This window comes from Tympanuchus pallidicinctus, unplaced genomic scaffold (genome assembly GCF_026119805.1).
Source record: "Tympanuchus pallidicinctus isolate F22 unplaced genomic scaffold, pur_lepc_1.0 scaffold30, whole genome shotgun sequence".
NCBI classification, from domain to species: domain Eukaryota; kingdom Metazoa; phylum Chordata; class Aves; order Galliformes; family Phasianidae; genus Tympanuchus; species Tympanuchus pallidicinctus.
Genome location: NW_026294748.1, coordinates 3,820,276 through 3,834,870, shown reverse-complemented (window position 1 = coordinate 3,834,870; position 14,595 = coordinate 3,820,276). Strand labels below are relative to the sequence as shown.

The 14,595-nt window shown below is 58.3% G+C and overlaps 1 protein-coding gene across 9 annotated transcripts in view; it reads right to left on the bottom strand.

Moving 5' to 3' along the window:
* Positions 1 to 14,389, bottom strand: part of IGSF9B (immunoglobulin superfamily member 9B) — a 41,023-nt gene extending 26,634 nt beyond the window's left edge. For all 9 annotated transcript variants that reach the window (XR_008209939.1, XR_008209938.1, XM_052697505.1 and 6 more), the window contains exons 1-8: positions 14,276 to 14,389; positions 7,897 to 8,094; positions 7,167 to 7,313; positions 4,845 to 4,996; positions 3,673 to 3,790; positions 2,750 to 2,891; positions 2,493 to 2,638; positions 327 to 469 (exon numbers count right to left, since the gene is read on the bottom strand). Coding sequence is in view for 7 of the 9 variants with exons in the window: in XM_052697505.1 (XP_052553465.1) it covers positions 327 to 469; positions 2,493 to 2,638; positions 2,750 to 2,891; positions 3,673 to 3,790; positions 4,845 to 4,996; positions 7,167 to 7,313; positions 7,897 to 8,094; positions 14,276 to 14,339 (1,110 nt within the window). In the remaining 2 variants the exon portion in view is untranslated. The remainder of the gene's footprint in view (positions 1 to 326; positions 470 to 2,492; positions 2,639 to 2,749; positions 2,892 to 3,672; positions 3,791 to 4,844; positions 4,997 to 7,166; positions 7,314 to 7,896; positions 8,095 to 14,275) is intronic.
* Positions 14,390 to 14,595: the final 206 nt, after the last annotated feature.

The following is a 14,595-nucleotide window of genomic DNA, read 5'->3' as shown; positions in this document are numbered from 1 at the left end:
ATTAATATTTAAACAAAAAAAAATTAAAACACGAAGTGTTTTCCTTAAATATTTAATGGCTCAGAACATCAAACAATGATTAAAGGATGACGGAGACTTGTTAAAAGGGTCTTTTAACCATTAGCTGCCCTTGGAAGAACACAGAGCCATCAAAAGGTCATTGGAGAGGGCTGGGAGACAGACAGCACGTCTGCAGGCACCTGAATTAACTCAGAGCAAAGCTGCTGATAAGGTAAAGCAGCACCATCCATCCTGGCCAAGGCAAGGACACGCCAAGCAGGGACAGCAGCCACCCTGTTCCCTGCCCCCCTTCCCTGGCTGCTCACCTTCTCGATGCGCAGGGGTCGGCCATCCTTGTTCCACTTGACCAGCGTGACCGGGGGCTCTGCCTCCACGGGGCAGCGGATGTAACCGTGGATCCCGATGGGAATGTAGATGATGGGGGGCATGTTCACCACACGGGCAGGATCTGGGATAGCAGCAGCAGCGCGTCAGTGTTGGGAAGGAGCCCATCAGCCCAGCCACCACCCAGCTCTTGAGGATCACATTGCGTTTGTGATGAGTACAAAACCCAAATGCTCCCTCCAGCTCCCACAAGCTGTTATCTCCAGGCTTGCTACACACTCAAAATCCATTCTAATACCCAGCGTTTCTGTGAGGCTTTGCTTGCACCCAGAGCGCTCCTACCTGGAGCTCATTAAAAGCTGCATCTAAAACGAAATGCTAAATGCATCTGCTTGGCACATCCAGACCGACTTGCTCCATCAGCACAGCCTCAGCCTGCAGGACGCACGCAAGGTGACACATGCATCAAGCAAGGCACCCACCCTCCCTGCAGCTCACTTTGCACACCAAGAGGAAAAGGCTGCGGGCAAGTCTGCAGGCATCTGCCAAGGGGACAACACCATTCCTGCTGTTTATATAGGAAACAACTCCAGTACAACGACTCCAGAACCTTTAACCACACCAAGTGCAGCACCCCGGAGCACAGCACAGACCTGCTGTCCAGAGCTGTTTACCTCCTGTTTGTTTGCACTCACAGCCTGTGCCTAATTGCTGCTGGCTTGCGTGGAAAAATCAGCCACCTCCACCCTTCCAAATGGGATGCAAACGCTTAAAATATGCCTCCAACCTCCCCACGTTTTCACCACCCACACGGGAAGGCGTCTCGCAATCCTTGAGTCTAGAACGTGTCATTAACAGCACTTCTAAGAGCTTTTTAATTAAGTGCGAGTGGGTTGGAGAGAACCTAGACTTTCTTTAATAAGAAGCTTTTTTTTTTAAAAAAAAAAAGAAGTTACTTTAATAGGAAGAGCGAGTATTTCTACAATCTTGTCTAGACACCAGCAGCACGAGGTTACGGGAAAATCCTAGCAGGGCTTACGCTGCATGAAGACACAAAATCGTTTTTGGGGTGCAGAAATGCAAAGTGGGCAAAACGTGCAGATCCAAAGCCTGGCACGAGAATCCAGATCCTTCTCACTGCTGCTTTCTTAGGGCAAAAGGAACCAAGCTCGGGTGCAAGCCCCCCCAGCAGCACAGAGCTGCGCACATGAGAGCTCCCCAAAACCAGGCACTGCCACAATAACCCAGCTTACACAGCAGTGCATATGGGACCCGCTTTATCCCCCCGCCTTTAACTTGACCTCTTCAGAAATGCAATCAAGGGGTTGGAGACAGTAATGGGATCGAGAGGCTCTGCCAGGCGCTGGCTGTGCTCCAGTCTGGGTCAGCACAAGCCCCGTGCCAGCTCTGTGTGCACCCTGCTCCTCTGGGCAGCCATACGGCAGCACGCATCAGGCTCTCCCATTGCAGGGCATTTACCAGCAGTGGGGCTGCAGACACAAGCTGTAAGGCCATCGGGAACCGTGCTTCAAGCCCAGCTTGCTCGAGCCTATCTTTCATTATAGAATAAAATCGCTGCAGTCTTTTACAGCAGAGCAATACCACAATTGCAAAGCGTAGCAATTTGGACCATTACTGTCAAATGCCATAGGACGCTCGTGGCACACTACCCATTAAAGCAGGGGGAGCCTGAAAGAACAGGCGTGGGCAGCAATGCTCCTTTCAGAGCTGTTCTGCGTTTGTTTAGATCAGTTACTGCCTGAAACTACTCCATGCACAGCTACAAATTCACAGAAATCCACGCAACCTATGATAAATACCTAGAAAATACAAGCGGGTATTTGGTGTTAAAAGCCCTGATTTGGTGTTTCTGTGCCCAAGCAATGAGAACAGCAATAGGGAGCACTCACGGGAGCAGCAGCAAGAGGAGATAAACCACTTTTCAGGGAGGCAAGCACTGATCCCACTTAGGGGGGGAACCCAGGACACCCCACCAGCACACAGAGATGCTCTCAGCCTTGTGCAGAAGCATAAGACCAGCCCTAAAGGTGCAAGATTTGGAGCATGGGCACCCTGGGGACACCCCCCCCCCATGCACAGCAGGAAGAAGGCACCTCACAGCATCCCTTAGGGTTCACTACACTCACACTGCACCGTCAGGTAGGCAGAGGCAGACGGCGAGCGGCCCAGGCTGTTGCTGGGGATACAGGTGTATTTTCCAGCATCTTCTGGCTTCACCCGGAAAATGATCAGCGTGCCATCAATCAGGATCCGCACCCTCAGCTTCAGGTCACTGCAAGAGAAGAGAGGGGAGAAAAGCTGCAGGAGGAGCATGGGTGGAAACGGCGATGCCAGGAGTGAGGGAGCAAGGAGAGCGCCAGCGTGGGATGCATTGCAAACTCACTTCTTGAAGTAGACATTCTCCTCCTCCCAGTACCACAGGTAGGTGAGGTTCCCGGGGTACGCCTCGGCCTGGCAGGTGAACAGTGCATCCTGAGAGATGTTCACTGTGATGTTCTCCGGAGGGGAAACGATGAAGGGAGGTCCTGGGGGAGGAGAGCATCACCCCTATGGGACCAGGCCGGGGCCGGTCTCCATCACCCCCATAGGGACCAAGCTGGGGGCCGGTCTCCCTGCAAACACATCCTCCTGTCCACGCCAGGACCCCCCAGCTCCTCCCTCTGCCAAAAGCTGTTGACCTAATTAAAGACTTAACTAATAAAGAGGAGCAGGAGGCAGGCCATGTATCACCGCTCTCTGACAAGGCGCTTTGTGACATTCTCCATCTTTCCCTGCTTTCCAAACAAAACCGAGCTGCAATCAGGGCCCGGCTGCTAATCGGCACAGCTGCTTCATTGAGATGACAGGGTGGCCACTGGAGTGCCCCAATTAAATGGATTTCTGTCCTACAAACGGGATGCAGATCCTTGCTGGCAATTCACATCAGCCCTGGTGTTAATAGGACCCCAACCCAAACCCAAAAATCTCCCACTGCAATGCACAGTGGAGGGGGTACATATTGGTGCTGCCCGGGATCCCAGCCTGACCCTAACCTGCTCTCTGTGCCATCAATGAGCTGGCAGCCCCAATATCATTTATATGCCTGGGGTTTGGGCTCCACTTCCTCCTTTGTTTATTTATTGATGGTGTTTTTAATGGAAGGCTGCAGGTAGGGGGTGGCAGCGTGCTGTGGCCAAGCTGTGCCACCGACCAACTCTGGTCCTTGCCATACCATGGGGACAGGGCTGGGATCTTCTCAGGGACAACTGGGGACACACAGGGATGTCCCAGCTCCCAAAGCCTCCTGGGGACCCCGAGGACACTCACCTTGGACCAGCAGACGTGTGGTGTGCACAGCCTCCCCCTGGATGCTGTATGCCCGGCAGGTGTAGGCACCTCTGTCCTCCCGACTGACAGAAAGCACCGTCAGGCTGCCATCACTGACCTGTGGGCAACCAGAGGGGATCACACAGGATGTGGGGACCACACAGAGCCCACCAGCAGGACGCTCACTCTCTCCCTGCACCCCCAAAGCCAACAAGAGGGCAACGGATGGGATTTGAGGCTGCCGGTAGAGCCGGCTGAGAAATGGGTTTCCCCGCTCTGCAAGATATTAATAAACCAACACACACGTCTCTGCTCGACGCCAAGGGGGAAAAAATAATAATAAAACAAAACAAAAAAAGCCTTGCAATGCATTCATCTCTCACAATGTATTCATCTCTTGCAGGAGTGATTGACACACAGCAGACTCTAAACTGCTCCACTCCTGCCAAGCGTTTCCCAACAACAGTGCTGCACTCTGCACGGAGCTCAGTGGGCATCCCAGTCCCGGGGGCACTGCTCGGCGTCCCTGCGGGCTGTGGGACCATGAGAAGCTTCCCATTCCTCCCCACACCCTTCTCAATGGTCACAGTGCAGCCGTGACCCCCAGCCTCCTCCCCCTGGCGCTGCCTGGCAGCCGTGGCCTGGCTGAGGATGTGTAGAGGATGGATGGGGACTTTCACCCCCATAGGCTGCTGCATCCCCCCCGCCAGCGAGCGCCGCGCTCCCAGGCAGCCTCCCTCCCCGCCGCTCATTCTGCCTCATCCTTCTATTTCAATTAGTAACAAATGATTCCTAATTACTCTCATTAGTGCCTGCGCTGATTCCAATGCCTGATTTACCAATTATGGCTCGGATGGAATCTCTGCCCGGGAGAGGAGTGGGAGCCTATGGGATGGGAAACAGGGCTGGGGGAGCCCCCCCTGCACAAATCATTTGATTTCACCCCATTGCAGCCACCACGTCCCCAGGTCCCAGCCCTCACCCTCTCCTGGGGAAAGGGAGCAGCACAGCCCCCAGCAGCCCAGGCATCACAACCCCCCCACCCCCATTCCCACTGCTGGGAAGCAGGGAAATGTGCTGAGAGAGCAAGACTGGCTCCAGCCACCGCATGCACTATCATCCATCTCATCTCTGCTGCAGGGACACGTGGTGGGGATCCTCATGGCACCCACCTGGTACTTGGGGCCAGCGGCCAGCAGCTCGCCCTCTCGCAGCCAGGTGACGATGGGCTTGGGGTTGCCGAATGCCATGCAGGTCAGGGTGATGCTGCTGCCCTCCTTTGCCTCCACGTACTGCGGTGGTGTCTCCGTGAAGGTGGGGGGTGCTGGGGAGGGAGCAGAGTGCTGTCACCCTCCCCATCCCACACTGTCATGCAGAGGCACAGGGACAGAAGTGGGGACACCCTGTGAACCCTTTCTCTCCAGGAAAGGGGCAGGCAGCACCCAAAGGCTAACAGGGCTGAAGCTGCAAGGACAGCAATGTCACAGCACTACATGGAAGGCCAGAATCCCTCCGAGTTACACCCCATGGCACTCTCTCCTCCCCAGCACAGCACAGCTTTCCCCCTCGCTTCCCATCACGCATTAACTCGCTATTGTCAAAACATAAGAAAACACCGCAGTGCAGATCGAAAGACTCCTTTCTGATTAAAGAGGTTGGCAGGATTACAGCCCGCCCCTAATTACCAGCAGTTGTTAAAGCCCACTTTCGAGGAAGACAGGTTGGCAATTTAATCTGCTTGGGGGGAAAAAAAAGAAAAAGAAAAAAAAAAGAAAAGAATTATATTTTATTTCTATCTTCCCCAATGAAAATTAAGCATTCTAATGTGCAAGGTGAAAGCCACGGCCCTCCCCCTGAAAGCAGCTCCTCGACCCTGCAGAATTACAGTTATTATTTTGTTATTAAGGCCCTGTGCTGCAGAAAACACGAAGAGCAGCACAAGGATGGGGAAAACACATGGGGTCACCTCGCCCTGCTCAGCCCCACGGCGTGCTGGCAGCGCCCAGCAGCTCCCATTCACCCCAGTGTCCTCTGTGCTGGGAAATGGGCTCACATCAGCAGGTGGTGACCAGCCAGTTCAGCTGGCAGTTGAGGCACAGCCCAATGGCATTTCCCAAGTGCTTTACAGGGTCCGTGCACGCTGCATGGTGCAGATGGAGCACACACCATCCTCCTCCTGCATCCCCGCACAGCCCGAGCTCCACCAGCCATTGCACACGCCTTCCTCCCATCTCACCCTGCGCTCCTCCTCCTCCTCCCTCCCTCCCTCCTTCCTTCCCAGCCTCTCTGAGCTCATTAGAGGACAGCAGCTCATCCCGCATCTCATGGATGGAAGGAGGCAGCGGGCAGGGACACAACCACAGCGCCCCATGCCCTGCTCCTGCTCGTTAATTGGGCTCAATTAGGCAGCTCTGCACCGTGCCACGGCCCTCCTGGAGGTGCCATAAGTGGCTCAAGGTCAGGCAGGAGCCTCAGCCCCTCTGCAGCACAGCGTCCTGCCTCCCAGAGCTAAAAATAAAGACGGCTCCTGACGTGGAAAACGACAAATTGCTAATTAGTTGAACACTCAGCACTAATAAAATGGAAAGGGGGGGTAAGGGAGGGGGAAAAAGTCATTGGAGTCAATCTGAATTTCAAGAAAACAAAGATTTGGTTTTCTGATTTGTTTGTGAAGAGGAGATGCGGGCCCTGCCCTGTCTTCTTCATGTCTCGCCTTTCAACAAGCATTGTGTAATTAAATGGTGTGAATAGTAATAAAAGTTTGTCCCTGTTGCAAGTGATGTCCCTGCTTGAAGTCAGTCTGGACGGGTTTTTTTGTCAGTTAAAGATGCAGACAGGATCTAAGTCCGGCATCAAAGGGAACCCGGCCCAGCCCCACAGCAACTCTGCATCTGGCACGGCCACACCTGAGCCCTCTGCCCTCCCCGGTCAAAGCATCATCCTGCAGAACTGCCTCAATGCGTGGCTTTGACAGGGACCTGGCCCCTGCTCCTGGCATTGCTGCCCAGGCCATCTGCAGCTCCCCGGGGTTGGGCACCTGCCCCATTGCCCTCTGCCAAGTGCCAGCCCCAGCAGCCTGCACGCTCAGGCTTTGCCAAATCTGGAGGGTGGCTGTCCATCACCGTCACCTATTAGAACTATAAAGCCATGCACAGAATCACACCCTGCAGCCCAGCCTGAAACACCGACTCCAGTGCTGCAGGGATTCACGTGGAGGGAGGTGACAGACAGACAGGGACTGGTTTTGACCCCACATCTCAGTGCAACAGCGACCCTGTCCTCCTGGTGCACGCAACACCCAAAGCACACACACCTCTATCCCATCACCATCTCTGTCCACTCATGCACACCATGCTCCCAGCACAGCTGTGTTCCCCAAGCACGCAACCTCCTGCTGCATCCTATGCCACGGTTCCATGCTGAGACAGAGGAGCAGCGCTGGGCTGGATGTGGCACCACCACACCCCAACACTGCACTGCTGGCTGGGACTCACCATTGACCGTCAGGTGCACCCAGCTGCCGTTGTGGAAGGTGTCGTACTGCTGGTCCAGCATCAGCACTTTGCACTCATACCAGCCCTGGTCCTCGGAGCGCACCTGCTCAATGCGCAGGGATGCCTTGTCGTGCAGGCTGGCCCTGCCTGTGGGGAGAGCACAGCCCATCAGTTTTATGACCCCAGACCCTCCCACCTCGCTGTAATTGCCCCCAGCATGCTGAACCCCACCAATGCATCCTCACAGGAGACGCCTCAGCCTCCTGCATACCCGAGGTCCCCACGGTGATGGTGCATCGCGATGGGTGCACCCCCACTGCGCCACCAGCCCAGGGAGCCTTCAGAAGCACCTCCAGCCACACGGGGAAGGTGACACAACAGTGTGCAGCCACGTGGCTATGCTGGAAATGCCACATATGCCTGGCCACCAGTGGAGGGAGGTGTCCCCAGAGGGGACCGAACTGCTGCCTCGCTCCCCTGAGCTTCCCCGGGATCACAGCTGCTCTGGGGCACAGCAGCAGCCGCTGCCACCACGCATCACCCTGAGTTTCTCTGCCTCGGTTGCTCCCGTCCCACGCAGCCCAGCTGGCTTCCTAGTGCTGCTGCTTAATTAAAACCAACTGGGTGGAAAGAAAGCGATGAGAGAGAGAGCGCACGCGGCTGCCGATGGAGGAGCAGATTGAGCGGAGCCGCACGCACCCCGGAGGAAACGGCGAGCTCCCATCCTCACCTGCATACCCCGGGTCGACATGGGGAGGGTAAAACCCAAATTTGATGAAGATGGGGATGGGGACACCGAACTTGAACCATTCCACCACATAGGGAGGCGGCTGCCCCGTTAGCGGGTGGATGACGTCGCATCCCAGGATCACGCTCTCGCCAGCGCGAGCGGTCACAAACTCGGGTTCCTCCCTTGAGCCGAGGGCACCTGCAAGAGGATGAAGGCAGAACTGGAGACTTTGGGATGGGGAACCAGGAAGCTCAACCCTGCTGCACACCACTGTGCTGACAGTGAGGCTGGATGGAGATGCCAAGCGCCAACCCCAAGAGTCTGACCACACCAAAATCAGAAGCCAAGTGAGCTCAGCAAGCAGCACTGAGCGCCCACAGCCCTGGGATGGCCAAGTCTGAGCGGCCGAGTCCCCATCCTCAGGTGTCACCAAGAGCCCCAGGCTTGAAACCCAGCTGCAACCTGTGGGTCAGGCCTGGCACCCTGCTCCTCACCCCGTCCACAGCAATTAAAGCCTCTTTGCCCCCAATGAAGGTGCTGCTCCACCCTGGAGACAGCCTGTTATCATCCTATGCTTTTCATCAGCATCCTCAGCATGGCTTTCACAAAGGGAGACGGGCACCCAGGGCAGGGAGGTGCCCGCTCCCAAGTTACTGCTCGCCTTTCCCACACTGTAAGCCCTGCAGAACAGCAGCTCAATGCCTTTGTGGTGAGAAAGCACCAGCACAACCAGCATGTGGGAAGGGAGCTGCTCTAGACAGGCTTCCAGAGCTCTCCACAATCCCCAAAAAATCAGTACGGAAGGGATGGGAGGGAGGGGGGCCTGATGCAGCGTGGGGCTATGCAGCAGCTCCACACACCAGCCTTCCTGCAGCACTGCAGGCTGGGGATTCCCAAAAGCGCAGATGTGGGGTTTAACCCTACCTATGAGCACAGTCTCCAGCACATCACAGCAGGGACCCCTCGATCCTACAGGCAGCCGCCCATCCACGGCTGCTGCCCGCTCCCGGGTAAGCTCGGGGAGGGATGCTCGGGGAGGGATGCTCGGGGAGGCACGTTCCCACTCCTCCGCGCTGCTCTTCGGGGCCGCCGGTGATTGGCGGCGAATGACATCACCGCTTCCCCGCCGCGGGAGCGGAGCATCACCGGCTATTTTTGGCTCTGGCACAAGCGTGCACCGGTGAGAGACCCGCGCCGTGCATCCATCCGTCCCTCCCTCCCTCCCTCCACCCGGCATCCCGGGGCTCTGCCAGCCCAAACCTGCTCTGTGCCACAGAGCGAGGCAACCCCCACCAAGCCAGACATCACTGCTTCCTTCAGCACTGGATTACGGCTGGGAATGGGAAGGGCTGTGAGCAGAGAGGAGGGTGAAAGCACCACAATGCGAGGAGAGCGCATGGAGGAAAGCTTTACTGCATTGCACTGCTATTGAGGTTTCTGCGTGGCCCCATCGGGGTAGGGAAGAGTGGGGCCACTGCGATTGCTTTGCACCACCCTGGTGGCACTCGCACCTCCAGGGCCCTGTTAGCACTGCATTGCTGATGAGCCCAGGCGTTTGCACCCTGTCAGCAGTGACGGCGGCAGCTCTGCCCCCGTGGTGAGGAGCTGCAAGGAGCCATCTCAGCCCCAAAAGCATGCCCACGACCTCACCAGCACTCCCCGTTCCCCATGCCAAGCCCTGGGTTTGCTCCCATGCACACAGCTGTGGCAGAGGGATGGGTTTCAGGGCAGCACTGGGAGGCAGCCAAGCTCCTAGCAGGAAGGGACACAGCACTGGGAGCAGTGGGATTTCCCCCCGGCTGCCCGCAGCCCCCCTGCGCAGAGCAGGGACAGCAGCTGTCACGTGCAGCTCAAGAGCATCCAAGGACAACGCTGGCCCAGCCTCCCCAGCACAGGCTGCTGTCTCGCCCCAGCGGGTCCCCAGCACCCCGCCAGGCACTGCATCGCCCGCGACCTTCCAAGGGACACCCCTCCTGCTTCCCAGAATGAACACAGGACAGAGCCTCCCCACCACTCCCTCGCCAAATCTCTCTGCTCCCAGCTCCATCCCCCTGCACTCCTCCTGCCCCAGGGGATGGGATGCTGGTTTTCAGCTTCCAGAAGCCCGACAGAGCGTGGATGGTGCTGTAAGGCAGAGCACTGCTGTGCACTCCCATGCCAAGGGGAAGGGCTCTGGGGGACCTCCTGGTGTACACAATAGAAGTCACTTGCTCCTGGGCACTCATCTGTCCCCAGAGGTGACCCCAGCGACTCCTAATTCCTGGACAGACCCAGCACTGACCCTCCACCCGCAGCCACTGTGCCAGAATGCACACAGAGGAAAATAGGTCAGTGCTGGCAGTGCTGTGCCGGGGTCTCCTCTTCTGGCATATGACCACGTGCAGCAAGGCTGCCAATGGGCCACGTGGGCAGAGAGCCCCCAGCCATGCAGCTTCCCCCCCCCAGGGATGAAGCTCAAGGATGGACACCCAGGAACACCCCCACAGTCTCATGTTCCCAGGTGCAGAGGGGAATGGGGACAGCACCCGGCTCTCCACTCATTAGGAAGCACCAGGGCTGCCCCATCTCAGCCTGCAAACCCAGCCCTGATGCCGCTCCTGACCCTACTACATGCAGGTTTCCCTTCCAGTCTCAGCTCCTGAAAGCATATCAATAATGGAGACTGCAGCTTTCCATTAAAAGAAGTGTTTCCCACCCTCACATTTGTGAAGAAATGCTTGAAAACAACCCGCAGATGCCAGAAGAAACAGAGCACAAATAGAAAGGGTATTTTTAAACGCACTTGATTTTCCCAGCCAAGTTCAGGGGGGATTCGAGACATAACCTGGGGCTTTGAGACCTGGGTCAAAGGAGAGAGCCACAGCAGGGATGCAAACCCCAAATGCCCCCACGATGCAGCAGCTCACAGCGAGCTGGGGATGCTCTGTAAAGAAAAGCACGCAATCAACAGGCTTCATCATCAGAGCAGATTCAGGAAAAATAAAGGCACACCGCGTGCCAGGAGGCGAGAATACAAAATGTGGAGGTGGAGTGGAACGCATCCCAGAGGGAGTGGGAAGGCTGCCATCTCGTAGGGTGATGCCATCATGGGGCTCCCATTGAGGCTGGGACTACCCTTGGTTCCTTGCTGGGATCCAGGCTTCCAGGAGAGAAACAAGGATGCAGCAATGAGGCTTGGCTCTAAAGACTGGGATGTCCCATGGGATGTGCCCACAGGACCCCTTCTATAGGAAGGATGCTTTGCCTGAAGGATGGAGACATCCTGCTGCATTACAGGCAAAAGAATCCTGCTGTCCCTGTCCCCAGGCAGGAGCCCTTCCCCCAGCTGAACAGCAGCATCTGGTTTTCTTTCAGCATGATTCCTGTGTTTTAAACCCAATTTTCCAGATGGACGGACTGTGCCGCGTGGAGGTCAAGCGACGCACCTCAAGGTCACACAGAGAGGCAGCGGTGGCAGCTCGGGATGAGCAGGTTTGCAGCTCAAGCCCCATCCACAGGGACAAAGGACATCACCCATGTGGCATCAATGCCATCCCCATGGGGGCACATGTTAAGCGTATCTAACTGCTGCCCACACACCGTAATGGTGACAGCACAGGTGGGACTGTGCTGTCACCCACTGGTGTCCCCAGCACATGAAGGACATTGGGGTGTGGGAGGGAGGTCCTACCGTACCCCCAGTGCCACTTCTGCCCATCTCCCCACACCAGAGCATCCCAACACCCAGAGCCATCTCATAGCACTGAGCTGCAGCAGATGCTGGAGCAAAAACAGCCCCAGGGAGACCCGCTCTGCATCTGGCTCCTGCACAGCGCACGGTCCTCTCCATCCCAGTCCTCCAGCTTAATATCAACTACAGCACAAGCACTCTGTGTGCCGACAGCCGAGCCACCCGCCAGCAGATCCTGAATCATGCTGTTCCTGGCGCAGGCAGTCCTCCCACCAATGCCAGGAAGCAGGAGGAACGGAGCGATGCGTGCAAGGCCAGCCGGGCACCCAGAGCCGCAGGCTGGGGAGATGTCTGCCGAGAAGAAAGGAAGAGGGGATGCTTCCATCATCCCTGTGGGATGGGAGCGTGCCAAGAGCCAACGGCACGACGTGGAACATGGGAGGCTCACGCTGACCTGTCCTGCAGCAGCTCTGCAGAGGGATGGAGGCTTGCAGGGTCCTCCCATCAGAGGAGAAGCTGCATCGTCCAGTGGAACGGCAATGGAGCCAGAAATCCAACACCAACCCGGGCAGCGCAGCACACACATCCATCCCCGCACGTCTCATCCAATGGATCACAATCCTCCAGGAAAGGATTGAAACAGGACCGACCCGCTGCTCCACACAGGTGCCAAACCATCCCTGTGCTAGAGATGCAGCGCCCGAGCTCCAGCACCACCACGAAAAGCATCCCCCGGCGCCAACATCCCGGTGGTTCACCCAAAACCGAGCCTAAAATCCCTCCACACGCCGTGCTGTGCCATCTCTGCAACGCCACGCCAACGGGAGAGAGAGAGGAAAGCCCCAGCATCGTCACAGCCCCGAGGGAACGCCGGGAGGCCGGGCCCCCCGACACCCACTGCCGCCGCACCCCGGCACTGTCACGTCCCTGCTCTCCTCCCCCTCTCCATAAGAGGGGATAACGCAGCCTCGCTGAGCGGATTACCGCCTGGAAAGCCCTGGGAGAGCCTGACCAGGCCAGGGGGCTGCTTGCGGCCAGCAAGGCTGTGAGGGGCTGTGGGTCAGCCCTGAACGAGGAAGAGCAGGAAGAAGAGGCGGTGGCAGCGGGAGGAGGGCTGGCGAGGCAGGGAGGGCTGAAATCTGGTGCAGGATGAGATCTCAGCCCATGAGCATCACCAGCCTGGTTAGCACAGCACTGTGTGCAGCAGCTCAGGATGGACAGACCCTGCAGAAGAGCCCAGGGCCGGCAGGACACCGGCGAATCCATGTAGCACTGCCACCAAACACACGCTGACGGCTCCCTCCCCGCAGCCACATCGCCAACAAACGCTGTCCCCATCCACCGCCGAGTGATGCAGGGTGACAGCCACCCACCCACGGGACTCCCTGCTCCTTGCCCATCGGCTGCTGCACCCCCAGCACTGCTTCGGGCAGGGAACACTGCAATCATCCCCTAACAAAGCCCCTCTCGTCCCCATCCCCACGCTGCTGCATCCCCGCGGGGGCTGCACGCCCCCCGCCCGCTGTGCCCACCCACACATTACTCACAGCGCGCTCATTCATCACGTCGGCGCCTCGCCGTACGCACAGCAGCCAACCCCTGCAGCCCACTCGCCCGTGCCAGCCCCGCCACCCCCTCCCCATTAGGGTAGCCTCAGCCCATTAGGGACAGACCCCTCCTGACCCTCCCCCTCACACTAGCTGCAGAGATGCCAGCCCCATAGCGCTGCCACCGTAAGCTCGGGGAGCCCCCATGTCCCCATAATTGGGCTCTGGGGCACCCAGGACCACCCCCCATCCCCCAACCATCCGGGAGCTGCTGCTGCATCAGCAGACAGCTCGCGGCTCACCTGCTCCCTGCAGGGCTGGCGGCTGAAGGCAGAGCAGGAAAAGCAGGGTGAGTCCCTGCTGCTGTCTCCTGCCTGACCTTGGACAACCCTGTGCCTCAGTTTACCCGCGCGCAGCAGCCACCCAGGGAAGGAGAAGGAACCACCGGGGTTGTGGGGAACAAACCGCCCCACAAAGCCTGCAGATGGGAGCACCGACTTCACAGTGCAGAGAAAGCACCAAACCCCTCCGCATTTCTCCATACCCACTCCCCACCCCCCCCCACCTTCCCCCGAGGCTACAGCCCTGCAGGGAAAGGCACTCCGCATTCCCTGAGTTGCAAGAAAAAAAAGGGGCGCAAAAAAAAACCCTACGGGACACATCCCTAGCAAGGGCTCGTCCCCTTAACTTCTCCCGAGGAGAATTTCAAAGCTGGGAGCGGTGCTGCAGCCGCACACCCGCACCAATTTGCGGCACCGCAGCGCGGGGGGATCGCAGCGTCCCGACGTGCAGCCGCTGCTCTCCGGGAGGTCACCACAAAAACGCTCCGCTCGCAGCGCCCTCCCTACCGATGATTTTTATTAAGAAGACCCAAAATAATAATACTAACAAAAAATAAAGCAGTGAAGCGCTCCCCGCAGCCCGGCACGCTGCCCTCGTCCATGCACAGACACCGAAGGAGATGCAAAACCCAGCCGGAGCCGCAGCAAAGCCGCGCGCACAGCGCCCCGGGGGCGCGCACCGCCCTCCCCGCGCCCCGAGGTGCGGAGCCTCGGCGCGAAGCCCCGCATCAACCCTCAGTGCAACCAACCAGCCAACCCCGGGGCAACCTCCCGGTGCAAACCCCGCCGCGCGCACACGCAGCCCCCCCGGCCCCGCTCACCTTGCACGCTCAGCCCGCGGGCGCCGAGCACACTTGCTACCAAAGCTGCCACATACCAAATCATAGTACTACCGGCCCCCGGTGCGCAGCATCTTCCGCCCGCCGGGCGGCCCGGCCGGGGCGGGGCGGGGCTGGCCGGGCCGGGGCAGGGTTCCCCGGGCCGCCGCGGGGCTGGCCGGGCCGGAGGAGCGGCTCAGGGCCGACCGCCGGCCGCCGCCGTTGCGCCCATCTCGCCGCCACCGCCGCCGTCGCGCTGCACCTGCCTCCGCCGCTCGGCGCGGCGCGCAGCCTAGCCTGCGCCCTTTAGCGGCTCGGTGCCG